Below are 17,206 nucleotides of genomic sequence, written 5' to 3'. Positions count from 1 at the left end.
AGTCAACATTATTTCTAACACTGGAAATTTAATACAGACCACTTATTTTTAGGTCTACTTTTAATCAAACCTTTAAATTACTCATTTATACAGTTAATTGTTGTTCTATGCCACCTAGCCTCACAGCACATGTAAGAAAATAATTAGGCCCGAGGAAAAGATAAGGTAGGGCTGAAAGTCTAAGGCAGAGAAGAAAAAACAATGATACAGAGACTCTGAGGCCAGAAGTACTACAGATGAGGGGACTCAAATTTGGTTCTGAGTTTCTCTTCCAAAGAGTGAAAGATAGAGAGAGGGTCAGTTTCATCATTCTTTGTCAAATAGGGAAGAAAAAGTCTTCAGGGAAAACTCAGCTTTCCTTGGCACTTCTATCGACATTTTATGCAATATCCGATACCTATGAAATCTCAAGAATGCTTGTGCTATTTTGATATTTGTCTCATGTCTCATGATAATTGTTGTGAAATTATAATGCAGACTGCATGGAAAATGGCTGAAAGTGGATGAAGCTCATCATTACCTCTGAGAATAGAAGGCTGGGATGTTTTCTTTTAAAAAGAACTCCAAATGCAGGAGATTAAGTTAGTGTCATCCCAATCGATCATCATAATATCCAAGCATAATCCTGAATGTATTTCTAACAAAATCTGTCCAAAGGTGAAATGAAAGAATTTGTCCAGCCTGATTCATTAGCTCTTCCAAAATGGCTTACTCACCAGAGCCAAGTTTTCCCACTTTCCCAGTCCTCTGACTGACCTATGGTTTCCCCCGTAAATGCGATACTCAGGTAGGTCTCTGTGGTATGACCCACAGGTTATGTTAATGATCATTCTTTCCATGAAGTAATTCATGAGCAAAAACAGGAATTTAAAAAAAAATTTTCTCTCTTCAGTTTCACATTATAACTAAAGGTTACCACACTAAAAGTTGAACCCAGAGAGCTGACAGCAAGGAAACCCTTTACAGATGAGAAGTCTTAATTGGAAGACCGAGGAGAGATAAACTGTTTCCATGCCTACCACGAGGCCCACAAGATGACACATGTTCAGGATTGTAGTGACAAAAAATGCCAAATTAAGTTAATGTAAATATTTAAAACTTAAAACTTCTTAGATAATTTTTTCTTTTATCAAGTCTGAATAGAAATAAGATTCTTGTGATTTTTGTCACTTTGCTCCCTCTTCTTTGGTTAGTGGGAACCTGCAATAGCTACAGAATCTTGGGAAAATGGCTCCAGTTCCTCCACGCCATTCCCTCAACTGCACAGCAGACTCAATAATGATGTGCACAAGTCACAGCATTTTCATGAGTGTTAGAGTGCCTGGCACATAATATGCCCCTCACAATTATAAACAATTTCATCCCTCCCTTTCTCTTCCCTTCCATGAAAGTTTACTACCAACACTAAAGAGCTCACCTCTGCAAACAGGGCTTTCTAGTTCTTAAAAAGACATATATTCTCCTTTCTGTTTCTTGGCTAGTTCTCAGTGAACTTTTTCTCCTATTGAGGTGCCCTCCACTAAGCAGAGAGCTAGAGTTGTCATCTCAAAGCATGTCAGCCACATTCCTATGTGTTATTTCTAAAATTATAAATACTCCTCACTGCAGGGCTAAGACCTAATTTCTGAAGGCTTGAGGTAAAATTCTTCTTTCTCCCACTAACCCTTTTCTTTAACTCAGTGTTTGCTAAACTATGAAACAAAATATAATGTTAAACAGATGAACTACATACTTATATTAAAGAATGTTAAGCAGAAGAAATATAAATATATATATATATTATACTATGCATACATAAACTTGCCCCAAAGTTGACATTTAAATTGAAAAACCTGAAGGAAAAACCATAACGTATGATTATGTATATGTACATATCTATATATATATATATACAGACATGTATAAGTACATACACTTTATCTTAATGTATATTCACGTGTACCTTCTCTTCATACTGATAGTAATTATACCTTCAGAATAGTGATAGTTTCCTTTCTAATTAAACTTACTTATGCAAAAGAAGTGACTCTATTAAAAGGAAATATTAAATTAAAATGGTACCAATTGCACTTGAATACAACCAAATCGTGACAGAGACTGTGAATGACCAAGTTTCTTTAATACACAGCTCCCGCATCAGAACCACCTGTGGTGCTTGTTAAATATGCAGACTCCTAGCCCCTTGACACCTACTGATTCAGGAGCTAGGCATGTGATCCCGAAATACCCAGGGGACTTTTTTGCACATTGAAGTTTGAGAACTACATAAGACACAGCACCTAGACAACATTAGGCTTCTTTTGCACAATTCTCTGCATGGATGTGATTGGTTGTGCGTTCCATGTCTGGACTCACATGCTGTCTGCTTTGGTTTGTGGAGCACTGAAGAAAGAGCAATCAGTTCCCCTCGTCCCAAGTGGGATAGAAGATAAGGTCAAAGGCATCTGAGGCTAGGTACACAATCACATCAATTCAGTACACAAGCCACCAAACGCAAAAGACCCGGACTCTAAAACCCCAGACACAGCATCATTCCATTGTCACCGTTAGCAGTAATCTTTCCCTTAGAGGGTACAAATCAATGAGTTCCCCATCTGAATAAATTTAAATCTTCATGGGTAATGATATTTCCTTCAGATTTTTCGACTTACATATCTTAACCTTGGGGCAAGTTTATTCTTCTTTTAAAAGCTACACAATTCAGTAAAACTCCATGCACATAGCAGGGCCTACCACCTGACTGTTTAACCCATAGTTTACCATAGACATACATAGAAGGACCTCATTACATTTATTGTGGATATCAGACCTTTACATCTTCAAACACAGATGCAATATTGTACCTTACTATACAACTTGGTTGTCAATAGTCCGAGCTTTGGTTTGTTTACTTAACTGATATAATTTGAGTTTTGGTATCTAGGAGAAACATTGGCTAAATCCATAGAAAAGTAATAGATAGAACAATGTCATTACTGTCCTTTTTACACTAATGATTGTTTGAGATTAGGTGTTCAATATTCATTAACACAAATACTGGCAACATGAAGTCAATGCAAACAAAATTCCATTTTCAAAGGATTGTTGGAGTTACACACACAGATGTGGGTTGACATAACAGGGTTAAAAATGCACACATACACACAGAATTTAAATTCAACATTGAGTTCAAAGCTTAGATTTTCTGGATATTTTGCTCAAGACTTCGTTTTACTTCTCTGTGCTTGGACATTATAAAATACTGAGAATGGACTGATACAAGTCAGGAAATTTAATATTACAAATTTATGGGGAAAGGATGGGCTATTCAATTACTATTGCTGGGACAGCTAGTTGTTTATATAATAAATTTTCCATTTCACACTACTATACAAGATTGAAGATCTAAAAGTAAAATTGGTAAGTTTGAAACATACAGGAAAAAAGATACATATGAACTTGGTTAGGAAGTCCTTAAAATACAAAAAGTCCAACCAAAATTTTTTTTTAAAAAATGACTCCAACTTTTAAAAGTAAGAACTATGTACCAAAAGACACCATACACAATGTGAAAAAATGAGCCAAAGAATGGAAGAATGGATTTTTTTCCTTACATTTTAGTATTAAAACAGAATACCAGGCAATAAAGTGAACCACATTTATCAGCATTGATAAGTCTGAAAAAACATGTTGAGTGAAAAAGACAAGTTCCAGACCAATATGTACTTATAAAATGTGAACACATTCAAATCAATCCAGTATATTTTTATTACCAGATGCAAATATATATGGTATAAAGCATAAAAAAATGCAACTCCACGATAGTGGTTATCTCTGAGGAAAGAGATGGAGATACACAGATGGCACTAACTACAAGTACAATGTTTCATTTCTTAAGAAGAATCTAAAGCAAGCACAGTGAATGATATAGATACTGGTGCATGTTATTTTCTGCAACTTGTATGTTGGAACTATTTCATAATTTTCTTTTTAATTCAGTAAAAAGTAAGAGAGGGAGGGAGAAGGAAAGGAAGGAGATTGGGCAAGAATGAAAGAAAGGTAAACAATATAAACTGGCTTGAGTACATATAAGATCTGAAAAATGTCTAACTTCCTTGAATAAAATTAACCTCGGGAAACATGCCCAGGCCACAAACTGAAGTCTGAGAACCATGCGCTTGTATCTACTGTTAACTGTGTTTGCCTGCTTGTACTTGCCACACGCAGGCAAAACTTGCCAAATAGTATTTCCAAAGAACTCCAGTTAACAATTCACAGTTTGGAATCCCTACTATTGTTTTTCCTAACCAGAAACATTCCCTTGGCTATAAACTTATATAGGTCTCACTCAATAACTGGCCACTTAGACCATTTGTCTTTTCTCTCCCCATGTTTTAAAATCCCTGACCACAGAGGCAAGTGATTTTCTTTTATAAAGTAAAGTGGAGGATAGGAAGAGGTAAAATAAAACCTTTAGTTCAAGACTGTACATTTTGTGTTCAGCTAACAGGAATTCATGTATTATTCAATATTTTTAGATCATAACTAAATACTGTAATATCATTAGACAAGGAATAGACAATGCTTATTGTATTACTCAAAAGCTCCTACCCATTTCTGTAAAATGTATTAATCACAACATAGCAATATTTCCTAAAGGCATGATATTCTGGGGCCAGTGCCATTGTGCCTCATCCCTTCTGGATCCAACAGATGACTTAATGATATTCTTTCTAGCCTCACTAGCTTAACTAAATTGTAAAAGACTGAAATTTCAAAAAGGCAGTAATTTAACAAAGTCAATTTGACTTTAATTTCTGAGCTGGTATTTTAGCTCAACTCAATGTCCAGCACAGTTTCTGGCACATACTAACTATGCACCCAGTAAATATTTGTGGAAGAAAAGCCAAAAGCAAGGGAGAAGCACATTAGGAGGGTAAGAGACAGGCTGGTGTGAGTCCTGTTTCAAAGGTTATTCAAAATGACAGATACATGCATCTCGCTAAGTCACTCACCTCCTGGGTCTTGCTGTGGCTCCCCTTGCTCTGAGGATGAGGCCCAACAGCCTAACACGGCTCCTTGAAGTTTGTCCACCCCATTAGTGTCATATCTTACTGTTCTTTCTACAGTCAAACTTCCCATAGGTATATCTGTTCCACTCTGAATTACTCAATCATGTGCAGTTCCCCGTATTAACCACCTTCTTTTCTCTCTCCCCTGTGGACCCATGCACATGCCATGTCCTCTGCCTGAACCTTCTCCTGGTTTTTGACCTGGCTAACCTTTATTGTTTAGTTCTCAACTCAGAGTATGCTTCTTTCCTAATCCTCAAATACTGGGTTAGGAGGGGCCCATCAGGGCCTGCACAGTGCCCAGCAGAGGCTCTATCTGTCTGCATAGCAAGGGATATGCTATGCTTCTTTCCTGGTCCATCCCACCCACTGTCCCACCAGCAAAGAAACTCAAAGAGAGCTGTGCTTTGCTCACGAGTACTTCTCTGGCCCAGTGCATGGCACAGCTCAGGTCTCAATAAATACTTGCTGAATGAATGAATTTAAGTGTTTGTTTATAGATGATCACTATAGAAGACTAGGAGAGAATATTACTAATGCATTAGAAGTCACAGCCTAATATGAGACAGAACCTCTGAGAAGTTAAAATTTAATTGAAAACTCTCTTCAATTTACAAAAATTGTGTCCATACCCCAATTTTTTAGGAACTCTACTACTAACACCAAATAATGTGAGATGTGGGTATATTTATTTGAATAGTATTTTCAGTGTAATGCACAGTTTTGTTTTCCTGTGAATGCATGCTATAATGTATTCACTGGAACATTTCAAACTTTCCTTAAATACTCTCATAAAGTAAACTAAAAAGTCTACTTCACTTTGCCCACACTCAAAAAATCCAACTGAGGGCTAGGATTTATATGTTTTAGTTCAAATTGAAAATAAGCCATACACGAGGTACAAAGACTCTCCTCTTTCCAATATTTAGATGACAATAAAGTTTTCCTTTGAGAAACATTTATTATTTCTTCTTGAAGTAAAGAACTATAAAACACATCTGAGAAAGGTACTAATCTTTTAAAAAAATTCAACAATTTAAATAATAGCTTTTCAATTTGAAGTGTTTAATGCATAAAAATATTTTGCTGGGTTTTTTTTTTCATTTTTTGCTGTTTCTACACACTACTAAATATACCTATTACCACATAATTCAGGACAGCGTCCTCTCCAAAAAAAATTAAACCTTCATCTAAGAAATCAAAGAATTTCAGGAAGAAATGTGAGGCAAAAATGTCTGTAAATATGTAGTAGTAGTTAACACACTGCTATATTAACCAATTTATCCCAGCTCTGTGCTCCCCTTTTCCCATAATAATTAGGTGAACATGCATGAGGTATGTCACTCTACCATCAGCCAAATGATGAAGATTGCAACTGCTTGCCAGGCAAAAGCATATGTTGTAAACAGGTGGACAGTACAATCAAATAAAGCCAAACAAAATCTGATACTTTCCACAAATGCCTAAATTTCAGGCAGGAAGAGAGGAAAATCAAGTGTTTTCTCCTGCAAAAAAACCCACACATATGCTTTAAGTACTGCTTGTGACAAGTTCAAGTATCTATCCCCCCAGAAGCCACAAGCTAAGTCCCATCTGTAATCTAAGGATCCTTGTCTAAGAGTCAAGAAGATGCTGAACAAAGACCCTTCAAGTTGAGGGTAACTTTACTCACCCCTTCCTCATCTGTTCCTCCTATCTATACACAGACCAGTGAGATCACTGGTCTTCTGGGGACCTCAGGGCACCACTCATTTCACCTCTTTTGTCCCATGAACCAAGTCCCACCCTTTCAAGAATATGCTGCATGCATCAGAAGGTATGTGAACAGAGCTCTTTGTTTCAAAGAAACAACTTTCCCTTTCAGAGTAAAGGTACCATCAGAAGTCAAGACAATCTAATAACCACATGGTTGTGCAATATCCAAGTTGTTACTGAGACGGAAATAAATCTGTATGCCTGTCCTTCTTAACTCAAGAATTAAACACTTCTCACATCACTGAATCAATGGTGAGTCAGGATTATAGCCCAAGTCTACCAAACTCCACTACTTCTTTCCACTATGGCTCACAGTGTCCCATGTGGGCAAAGATTGCTGTCAAGGAGTTGTTAGATCATCGGTAAAACTGGTTTGAAAAGATAGCCCTCACTCTACAAACCCAGAACCTGTGAAGAATTCCTTATATTCCTAATCTCAGCCTTAAAGTTGGTTCTCAGTGACCACTAGAATGAGAGCTCCATGTGTACTTTGCTTGCCCTGTTCATGGTTAAAGGTTCAGTGGCTTAGAACACTGCCTGGTACAAAGCAGAAATACAGTAAACCTTTGTTGGTTTTATTGATGAATGTCTCATGGCTTGTTCAGAGATGCATTTGCTTCTCCAAAGTAATTGCTCTCTTTAGTTTGTGCATTAAAAGCCCTAATGGATGGTCTTTATGATTCTTTAAAGTCACTCTCAGAATATGGGCAAGAAAGTACACAGGACTGAAGAGGGACTAATAAAAAAGCCAAGGCACTGAGAAATCACTTCAAAGACATAATGAAATATACTTTCCAATTAAAAAGCATTTGTGGCAGGATGACTGTGTTCCCCAAAGCTGTCCACACTCCTAATCTCTAAAACATGAGTGTGCTGTATCACGTGAAAATGTACTTTACAGATGTAATAAAAGTTATGGACCTTAAAAAAAAAACAGGGAAATTACCCTGGATTAGATGAGTCCAATCTAGCCTGTAAAAGCAGAGAATATTTCTGACTGGAGACAGAGATGTAGCAGAAGGAGAAGTCAGAAATTTAAAGCATGAGAGGGACTCTCAGCCCACTGTGGCTGGAGAGGGGAAATATGAAAAGCATGAGAAGGAATGCCTGCCCGCAGCCTCTAGGAGCAAACACCAGCCTCTAGCTGACATCCAGGAAGGAAACAGGGACTTCAGTCCTACAACTGCTAGGAACTTAATTCATTTTAACTGGGTTGTGCACATTGTAACTGTTTAATGAGCAAACAAATGAAACAATGAATGAGCACCAGAATAAATTATATGTCTTCTAAAAACATCCATCTTGCCAAAATTCAAATCACTCTGGCTAAAAGGGTAAACATTTCTGTTCTATAAGAAGTATAGCAAAACAGCCAAAACAGCCCAAGAAAATGGTCTACCATTTGTAATAACCTTCGACTCTATGCAAAAAGTGTCAACAGGCTGCCAATGCCTGCACAAACAAGCTTAAGTGGACATTTAGAACAGTTACCTGGGGCTCCAAACATCCCCATGCAAAAATATATCTTATTTGAAATTATAGTATAGAAATACTAACCAAAAGAATCACAGACCATTGAACAAAACAACTCAGCTTTGTTGTTGTTTTTTTTCAAACTGAAACAGAAAATACTATTTCCAGAATAAAGCAAAAAGAGATATTAAGCCTGAGGCCCAAGTCCTTCACACTGACCGGCTCATCATTGACCCTGCCAACAGAAACACCCAGGAGCTCACAGTTTTCCTATTGCCTTTGACTCCTGCAGAAGCTGCATCATAACCAAACCAAGCAGGTTTCAGTTTAGGGTGTCAACTCGAGGATGTGTTCCTAAAGTTATGTTCTAGGGTGTGATCCAGGCACAGGCTCCGGAAACTGAACATTCTTAGTAGCCCTGCAAGGACTCACCTCTTTATAAAGAAATCATGCTGCACAAAGTCACAGAGGATTCCAAGTTCTTTTTATTATAATGAGGAACATCTCTTTCCAGGCATATCCTTCCAAGGCTCTTTTCCTACTTTTAAGAGAATCTACTGACAAACCAGAGTGCTCTCTGGTGTGTAAGAAGCCAGAACACTAATTCTAGATGCTAACTGATGGTACTGGAGAAGCGTTTTGAAGGACCTCTCAGAAAACCCAAAGAAATATGCCTGTTACAGAACTGTATACACAGCACTCTGATGGCCAGAATGTTCAGGTTCAACCATATTCTTTTAGAATGAACATTTACTCTCATGCACTGATTTTCTGCACTATTGATTCTTTGGTTAATCAGACTTTGCTGGCAATTTTTTTTCTGTGAATGCAATTTATTCAGATTAAGCTAATTTACCCACCCATCCAATTCCAAGGTTTTCCCACTGTGACAGTTCATAGTGTCTCCTTTCTGATGTGCTTCTAAAAATGACTAGATATACATCTTCCTATCAAAGGTTTTAGGCTTTTTTTAAATCTGAGAACTCTTTCTTCAAATGAATTTTATAATCTCAAATATTAAAAAAACATTTTAAAAAAAAGATCTCTTACTGAAACAGGCACAAGGAAACTCAGGCTTGGACTTAGAGCCACATTCAACTCATTCTTCCCCATTTACCCTTTGGTAGATAGCTCAAAAGTTTAAAAGAACAGTAAGAATAATAATTGAGCTAAATGATATTTCAAACTCCCAGCCAGTCCTATGTTTCTACAAAAACAAAGTCAGATTGTCCAAAGAAAAATTTCACATTCCAAAGGCATTAGTGCTTGAAGCTTCTCCACACAGCAAGCCTACTAACCATGATGGGCTTCAGGATGTCCATGTTGGAACGAAGTACTTGCTCTGCTGCATCCAATTTCTCCCTTGGCAAGCTGCAAAGCTTGAAAACTTCTTGGTCACTAAGCTGAATCGTCTCTTCTAGTTTTGATGCACTACACAGATTGGTCAAATGTAACTGGTAGCCTTGTAAAAATATCTGGAAGCATTTCATGCAAAGAGAGACAAGTAAAACTAGATTACAAAGATGGGAAGCTGGATCCTTGAAGCCTTTTGGGGGATTTCACATCAATACAGGTTTGAAGAATGAACACCACTGCAACAGTCCATTGCATTGGGTCTCTTTCCTCAACTTTGGAATATACTGAGCCACAATCTGACTAGGTATTTAAAACCTGATTGTTGTGTCTGATTCATTAGCTCCAACATTCTTGTGCTTATATAAAGGGAAATCCTGAGTCTGTCTCTTCTTCTCAAAAGTGGGACAAATGATTCAGTGAATAGGAATCTAGAGTCTGAACTACTGAAACCACTTTTATTAGAGAAAAACATTCTTACTATGTTGAAAACTTATATCTTATACTGGAGTTGGGCTGAATGCTTTTTAAAAGCATTTATACTATGTATTTGTAGTAGAGATATTTAACTGAAGCAAAGAACTATGTTTAAGTAATTGCAGAATTTAGACTCTTCATTTTACTTGACCCAGAAGAGAGTACCAGAACTCCAAGCCTCTTCTCATCTCATTGGTAAGGCATTTCTAAGTCACTCTTATCTATTCATTACAGCATACCCAGTAGAAAGCCTCTCCTTGGCCATATTTTGTTTAGTTAATTAGCTTTTCCAGGCCTAAATAAACTGTGCCTCTTCATATATGGTCCTTAGTGTCTACAGACAGCAAGTTCATTAAGATGAAAGGCCTTCCTTTTCTTGCTCATTTTGTGTCCACAGTGCTGGAACATTAGAGACAGCAATTATTTGTGGAATTAATAAATGGATGATCTACTTTTTACTACTCCGTTACTACCTGCCCTAGCAGTTTAAATTAGTGTAGCCTGACCTGCTTATATACAATCTAACAGGAATGATGGACCAAGATCTCTCAATACCTGTGCAGCTTTCTAACACTGAGGAGCATTTGGCCCGCCACTGTTTCCATTAAGTTTTCACATACTGCCAGATACTAAAGCCCACTTCAGTTTCACTCCTTTCTGTATCCATGCTGCCAGGCTGCCAGCCTACTTTGTGTTTAAAACTACACACAAACTCTCTCTACCATGCAAGGACTACCTCCTTACTTAGGATGCCCCTTATTTTAAATTGACTGGATATGACAGATATGAAACTGGCGGGGGGCAACAGAAATTGTGCTAAATACAACTATCTTCATAAGTCTGCTGCGTTTGGCCCATCTCCTAACCACATAATTAGTAAACACAAGACATATTCCCCTAGTTTAATAAGGGCAAGCAATAAGCACATTTTTCTAATTCTAAAAATTCTAGCAATATAACACAGAGAAAACAAGTAGTGATTCTATGGCATCTTATTATGCTGATGGACAGTGACTGTAATGGGGTATGTGGGGGGGGTTTGATAATGGGGAGAATCTAGTAAACACAATGTTGCTCATGTAATTGTATATTAATGACACCAAAAAGAAAAAAAGTAAAATAAATAAATAAATAAAAATTCTAGATACGGTAAAGCAAAGATCTTATTTTTAGGCATAAACATGTCTACTACTTCTGCTTACTGTAAAGACAAGCCAGTAAGCAGACATGAGCCAGGGTAAAGAAGCAGTTCTCCTTTCTACCAGAGAATAAATGTGAGAAACTTCTCTAAAAATCAATAAGCAAGCAACCTGGGTCTGCTAACCACTGCACAGGAGCTCTATGATATCTAATAATGCCAGAGGAATATTCGAAGAATCTAAGGTTAAAATTCTATGTAAACCCTAATATTATCTCCTGGTTTTATATATTAAGAAAAAACAAATATTTTCTCCTTATATGTTTTTTGTATCTATCTTTAAAGGAAGCATTAAATAAATCCCCTGTCTTAGATTTTATAGACAGAGCTGCTCCACATTAATAATCCTCAACCCTGGTTATTTTCTCAGAACTGTAGAATTGTAGAGAAAATGTTTAATTTCTCTTAACTTAAATTCATCCCCCTTATAGGGAGACGTTATGAACAAATTCCAGTTGATAGACAGGAAATAAGTTTTATTTCAACCAGCTGGCCCAGGACACCAGGTTGCATATTCCATCCTCTGGATGGTTTGGCAATGCCAGTAAAATAGGTGAAGCTGAATTTGAGCTAACAACTTCTTTCAGTGCCATTACAAAGAGGACTTTTCCATTTTTTTCCAGGCATTCTTGAACAATGTAATTGCTATCAGCCCTACCAAGGAAGCTGACGGTCACAGCTTACCTTGTGGAGACTGACATTAGCCTCCAGGATATTGTCCACAGTAGGCCTTGGCAGAGAGAGGTTGTGATTCAGGAATCCAGAGAAGGTTTCATTGTCCCCCAAGAAATCCTGAAGTTTCAAGCCTGCGGAGAAATAGTGTTTTGTTTTCATTTAGTAAGTAACTCCAAAAAGTATTGAAGTCAGTACAATGGGGCAGACTGAGAAAAACATCATAATATTGATTACTTCACTTTAAACCAATTGATAACCACAGGCTTCTGGCTTAAGCACAGAAAGAAATGAGGTTCAGGGAGCTGGGAGCTTCACCTTAGCAGAAGAGACATGAAAAGACTGCTTTTCCAAGACACGTGCTCCTAGACTCAAACACTGAGACAGCAACAGCGCTGCATGTACATGCACAGCCTTTCCTCACTTTTTGAAGGAAAAAAAAGACTTTTTATATGTTCTTGCCCATCCCCCTGAGAACTGTGACATCAATACCACTGCTCCTGCCTCCCCAATGCCATCCCAGATATCTAAAATCGGAGATACTTTAAGCCTAATTCCCACAAACTGCTGGGGCTGATTTCCTCTTGATGCAGAACAGTGGTTCTCAAACTTGAGTGGGCATCAGATCACTTGAAGGGCTTGTTAAGACAGATTGCTGGGTCCACCTCCAGACTTTCTGATACTAGTTTCTCCTTATCTGGGACCCACAGTTTGAGAAGCACTGGTACAGAGCATTATACATATCAAAGCATTTGTACACATGGTCTCACTTTAATACCAAATGTGTAAAAAATGATACGGAGCTCCAAAACCCAGGCCTGCCAAGCTTTAAGAAAACATGTCAACACACATTTAAAAATCAACCCTACTAAATGACTGGACTGCTGCTGGGTTTCATACAGAATCCCTTTAAATAATAAGCCTTTCAGGTACATTTAGAAAAGGTTCCAATCCAGTGTACTGAAGCAGAAAAAACACTAGACAGAAATCCAAAATTTTAATCCCTAAAGTTGGAGGCTGTGTCTGGCGGTGTCACTTGGGTATTTCCTAACATCTTTCTGAACCTCAGCCTCTTCATCTCCATAACAAGAGGTTTCTGACCAGGTAGAACCCCCTGACTCTAAACTGCTATCATTTTCTCTATTTCATTCCCTGTCCACTTCTTCTGCCCACCCTCTTAATGACCCAACTTCTTCTTTCAATAAGAAAGAAAACCAGAAATTCAGATGGCCAACATTGCTAGTCATCAGAGAGATGCAAATTAAAACCACAATGAGATATCACCTCACACCAGTAAGGATCGCCACCATCCAAAAGATTAACAACAAATGTTGGTGAGGTTGGAGAGAGGAGAACCCTCCTGCACTGCTGGTGGGAATGTAAACTAGTTCAACCATTGTGGAAAGCAGTATGGAGGTTCCTCACAAAACTAAAAATAGAAATACCATTTGACCCCAGAATCCCACTCCTTGGAATATACCCAAAGAATACAACTTCTCAGATTCAAAAAGACATATGCACCCCTATGTTTATCACAGCACTATTTACAATAGCCAAGAAATGGAAGCAACCTAAGTGTCTATCAGTAGATGAATGGATAAAGAAGATGTGGCACATATACACAATGGAATATTATTCAGCCATAAGAAGAAAACAAATCCTACCATTTGCAACAACATGGATGGAGCTAGAGGGTATTATGCTCAGTGAAATAAGCCAGGCGGAGAAAGACAAGTACCAAATGATTTCACTCATCTGTGGAATATAAGAACAAAGAAAAAAACAGCAGCAGACTCACAGAACCCAAGAATGGACTAACAGTTACCAAAGGGAAAGTGACTGGGAAGGATGAGTGGGAAGGGAGGGATAAGGGGAGGGGCAAAAAAAAAGAGGGCAACATGATTAGCATGTATAGTGTGGTGGGGGGGCACGGGGAGGGCTCTACAACACAGAGAAGACAAGTAGTGATTCTACAGCATCTTACTACGCTGATGGACAGTGATTGTAATGGGGTATGTTGGGGAGGACTTGGTGATGGGGGGAGTCTAGTAAACATAATGTTCCTCATGTAATTGTAGATTAATGATACCAAAAAAAAAAAGGCTTTAAAAAAAAAAAGAAAGAAAACCACCTCATCACGACCACATGACTTGGAAGTCTTCTTTGCAGACTGCAACCTACAGGCCCAGGCACTACCCAACCTCTAGGGGGCAAGCCTTGACAACCCAAATCATTGAACTGATGAGAATAGAGGTTTGGTTTTATTGTGGCTACTGTGTGGATGTGGGGCTTAAAGAGGACAAGAGTTAATTCTCAGAGCTAATGGGGTCATATGCAAAGATAAAGTAGAAGAAGGGCCCAAATGCCCAACCAGATTTGCATCAGCGCTGCCTGATTAAGGCAACTCTGCTTAAGCAAACTTTAATAATTCAGAATTATAGAAAGAAGAAACTAAGCATGATTCACATCTCTAGAGAAATTATTCTCTGACTACACCTTACTTGGCTAACTCCTAGATAATCCTCATGACACCTTCAAGAAACTGTTGCTTGCCCCTCATCAGAATAGGTGCTCCTGTAGATGGCCACCTACCTGGTGCTCCCCATCATGTATGACATCATACTTTTACCATAGTGCTCACTTCTGTAATTGTCAAACCTTAAGAGCAGCTAAGGTTCACTCATGGAGCATGCTAAAATGCAGTTTCTTGGGCCCAATTCCCAGAGATTCTGAACAGTGGATCTGGAGTGGGGCTTAAGAATCTGCATTTTAATAGTGCAGAGGATCTGGGAACTATACTTTTAGGGGTGGTGTTTTATTTGCATATTATCTCCAATAAACTATGCCTTTGGGACAGAGTATTTTATCTCTGAATCCCAGGGTCCGCCTCGGGGCCTGACAAAGAACTACTGTTCAGTGAATGAGGGCTGGATAACCAATAGTAAGAGATGGGATTAGGGCAGAAGATTCCAGAAGTATCTGAGCAGAACCACAGATCATCTTTCAGCTGAGCCGGTCCAAGAAGGGCCCAGAGATGTCAGAAGAATCCCTAGACTGCACCCCAGGAGTGAACAGGACTTCTAGTCATTAGTACTATATTCCCAGGGACACAAAGTGACACCCAAGGTGTGGCAGGACCGCTATCGTAGGGTTAAACAGGGAGGAAGGTGGGAAAGCTAGTAGCTTCAAGTGAAGCCTCACATGAAAAGCCAGACACTGACCACTAAGGAACAATGGAAAAAGTACCATACTTGAGGTCAGAAAACCTGGGTCTGTATCCATTCATTTGCCAGGTCATTTCATCCAGCTGTGTCTCCACTGCCTTACCTATGATGTGAAGGGTTTCAAAAAAAGACCTCTCTAAGTCCTGGACAAACAGAATATATACATGAAGTGATGCTCATTGACCTCCTGGGCCACAGATTCGTCCTGAGTGTGAAATGTCACAGCAGGACACCAACATCCTGCTACAGAACTTCAGAACAGCCTCGTCCCTCCAGAGGAGGGCTGTTGGAAGTGTGGAAGGTCAACTCAGGCTGCACTTGCAATGGGTCTAGGTCACGAGCAACACTCTGGAGACCAGCTTGTTTATAAGACTGTTTCATTATTTCAACAGGCTCTGAGGATGAGAACAGCTGGATGTGATCAAATTCCACCCGCCTATCAGTGTATCCTCTGAATGAGACATAAGAACCAAGAGGCTAATGAAATAGTCCACAAACCCAAGAGTGCACGTGCATGGGGTGGTGAGGTCGCTGGGTGGGGAAGCAACAGGAAGCACCAAAGATCCCTGGCTACAAAAAACTTGCAGTCTGATCACATGGATATCATCCTTGGCTCCTATTAGACTAAAATGGGGAGATTTACAAAATACCCATTGCTTGGGCCACACATCCTAACAGATAATCAGAACTTCTGGAGCTAACACCCGGCATCAGAATTTTATAAAGTTCCCCAAGTGATTCTAGCCAAACTTGAGAAACAATGCTGTGGCAGAAAAATCAGGGGTGTGGGACCAGAAAAACCTAACTTTGATGCTGGACTGTGCCATCAGTATTTAACTGTGTGGCTTTGAGAAATTTATTTTGCCTTCTGGAGCCCAAGTTTTCTTCCTGAGAGGTAAGGATAACAATATTCACTTTTTCAAAGATAAGAGGATTAGAGATATTCATATGTAAAGCATGAGTATTGAGCAACTGGCTCACGGTAGGTGCTCAATAAGTAGTAATAATTTTCTGATGACTGAATACATTGTTTTCACTCAACTTTACCAATATGCCACAATGAAGTACAGTGAAAAGGTAAGAGAGTTCCTGACTTCAAGAAACTTCCAAGGCTGATAAGGGAGATGAAGAGACAAATCAATAAAGCAAGAGGGATGAGAAAGCCAGAGGAAGGCAGTTTACGCAAGTGTTTGACCAAGAGAAGGCATACATGCAAGCGCTCTGGGGAGAAGAGTCAGAATGAAGCCATATTATGGAAAAGGACAGAGTCAAAAGTCTCTAGATCTAGAGGCTGTGGCATTTTAGGACAGGGTAAGGCAGGGACCAGGACACCCTGCAGTCATAGTGCCATGCACACATTAGGTTCTCAATAAATTTTTTTGAATGAATAAGTAAGTCCACAAGCAGATAAAGAGAGACGAGGTTCCTCAAAATCTAAGATTTGGGAAGCAGATTGGGGGAGGAACAGGAAGGAGTGTGATGTGAGGCCAAAGTGGGGCAGCAGCTTTGTATCTCTGGTCTCAGTTTTCTCCATTAAGTTGCTGGCAGGAAAATGAGTAGAGAAGCCAAGAATGCTAAGAAAGCCAGATGTCAGAAACAACCCTTTACTCCTCTTAGCCCAACTAACTCCACCTCTTTCTTTATGACTTGGCCCTTGAGTCATCTCCTCCAGGAAGCCTGCCCTCACTTTCCCACCATAGGGCTGGATAAGGTGTCCATCCTCTGTGCCCTAATAGCCTCCTATGCTTCCCTCAAGTAGCACACAGATTAACTTGCAGTTGCCTGAGCACAACGTTCCCACCAGAACACAAGTGCTTTGAGGGCCAGGACTTTGTAACTCCAAAGCACAGCAGTGCCTGGCACAGAGGAGACACTCCACAAATGGTGGAGGTATCTTCATGAGTGAATAAATTAATGAACTGAGGTGGTCTAGGAAAGAGCCAATTGTGGAAGAGTAAATTCACCTTGCTGTGGTTAGGGAAGAGTGGATCAGAACATGAATG

At 39.1% G+C, this 17,206-nt stretch overlaps 1 protein-coding gene across 5 annotated transcripts in view; it reads right to left on the bottom strand.

The window, feature by feature from the left end:
- ABCA1 (ATP binding cassette subfamily A member 1) overlaps positions 1 to 17,206 on the bottom strand; it is a 122,626-nt gene that overhangs the window by 57,145 nt on the left and 48,275 nt on the right. For all 5 annotated transcript variants that reach the window (XM_073226824.1, XM_073226818.1, XM_017680011.3 and 2 more), the window contains exons 6-7: positions 11,992 to 12,113; positions 9,578 to 9,754 (exon numbers count right to left, since the gene is read on the bottom strand). In XM_073226824.1, coding sequence (XP_073082925.1) covers positions 9,578 to 9,754; positions 11,992 to 12,113 — 299 coding nt within the window. The remainder of the gene's footprint in view (positions 1 to 9,577; positions 9,755 to 11,991; positions 12,114 to 17,206) is intronic.

Source organism: Manis javanica, chromosome 2 (genome assembly GCF_040802235.1).
Source record: "Manis javanica isolate MJ-LG chromosome 2, MJ_LKY, whole genome shotgun sequence".
In the NCBI taxonomy this organism is placed as follows: domain Eukaryota; kingdom Metazoa; phylum Chordata; class Mammalia; order Pholidota; family Manidae; genus Manis; species Manis javanica.
Note: the sequence above shows the minus strand (reverse complement) of the source record. Positions and strands in the feature narration are given on the sequence as shown.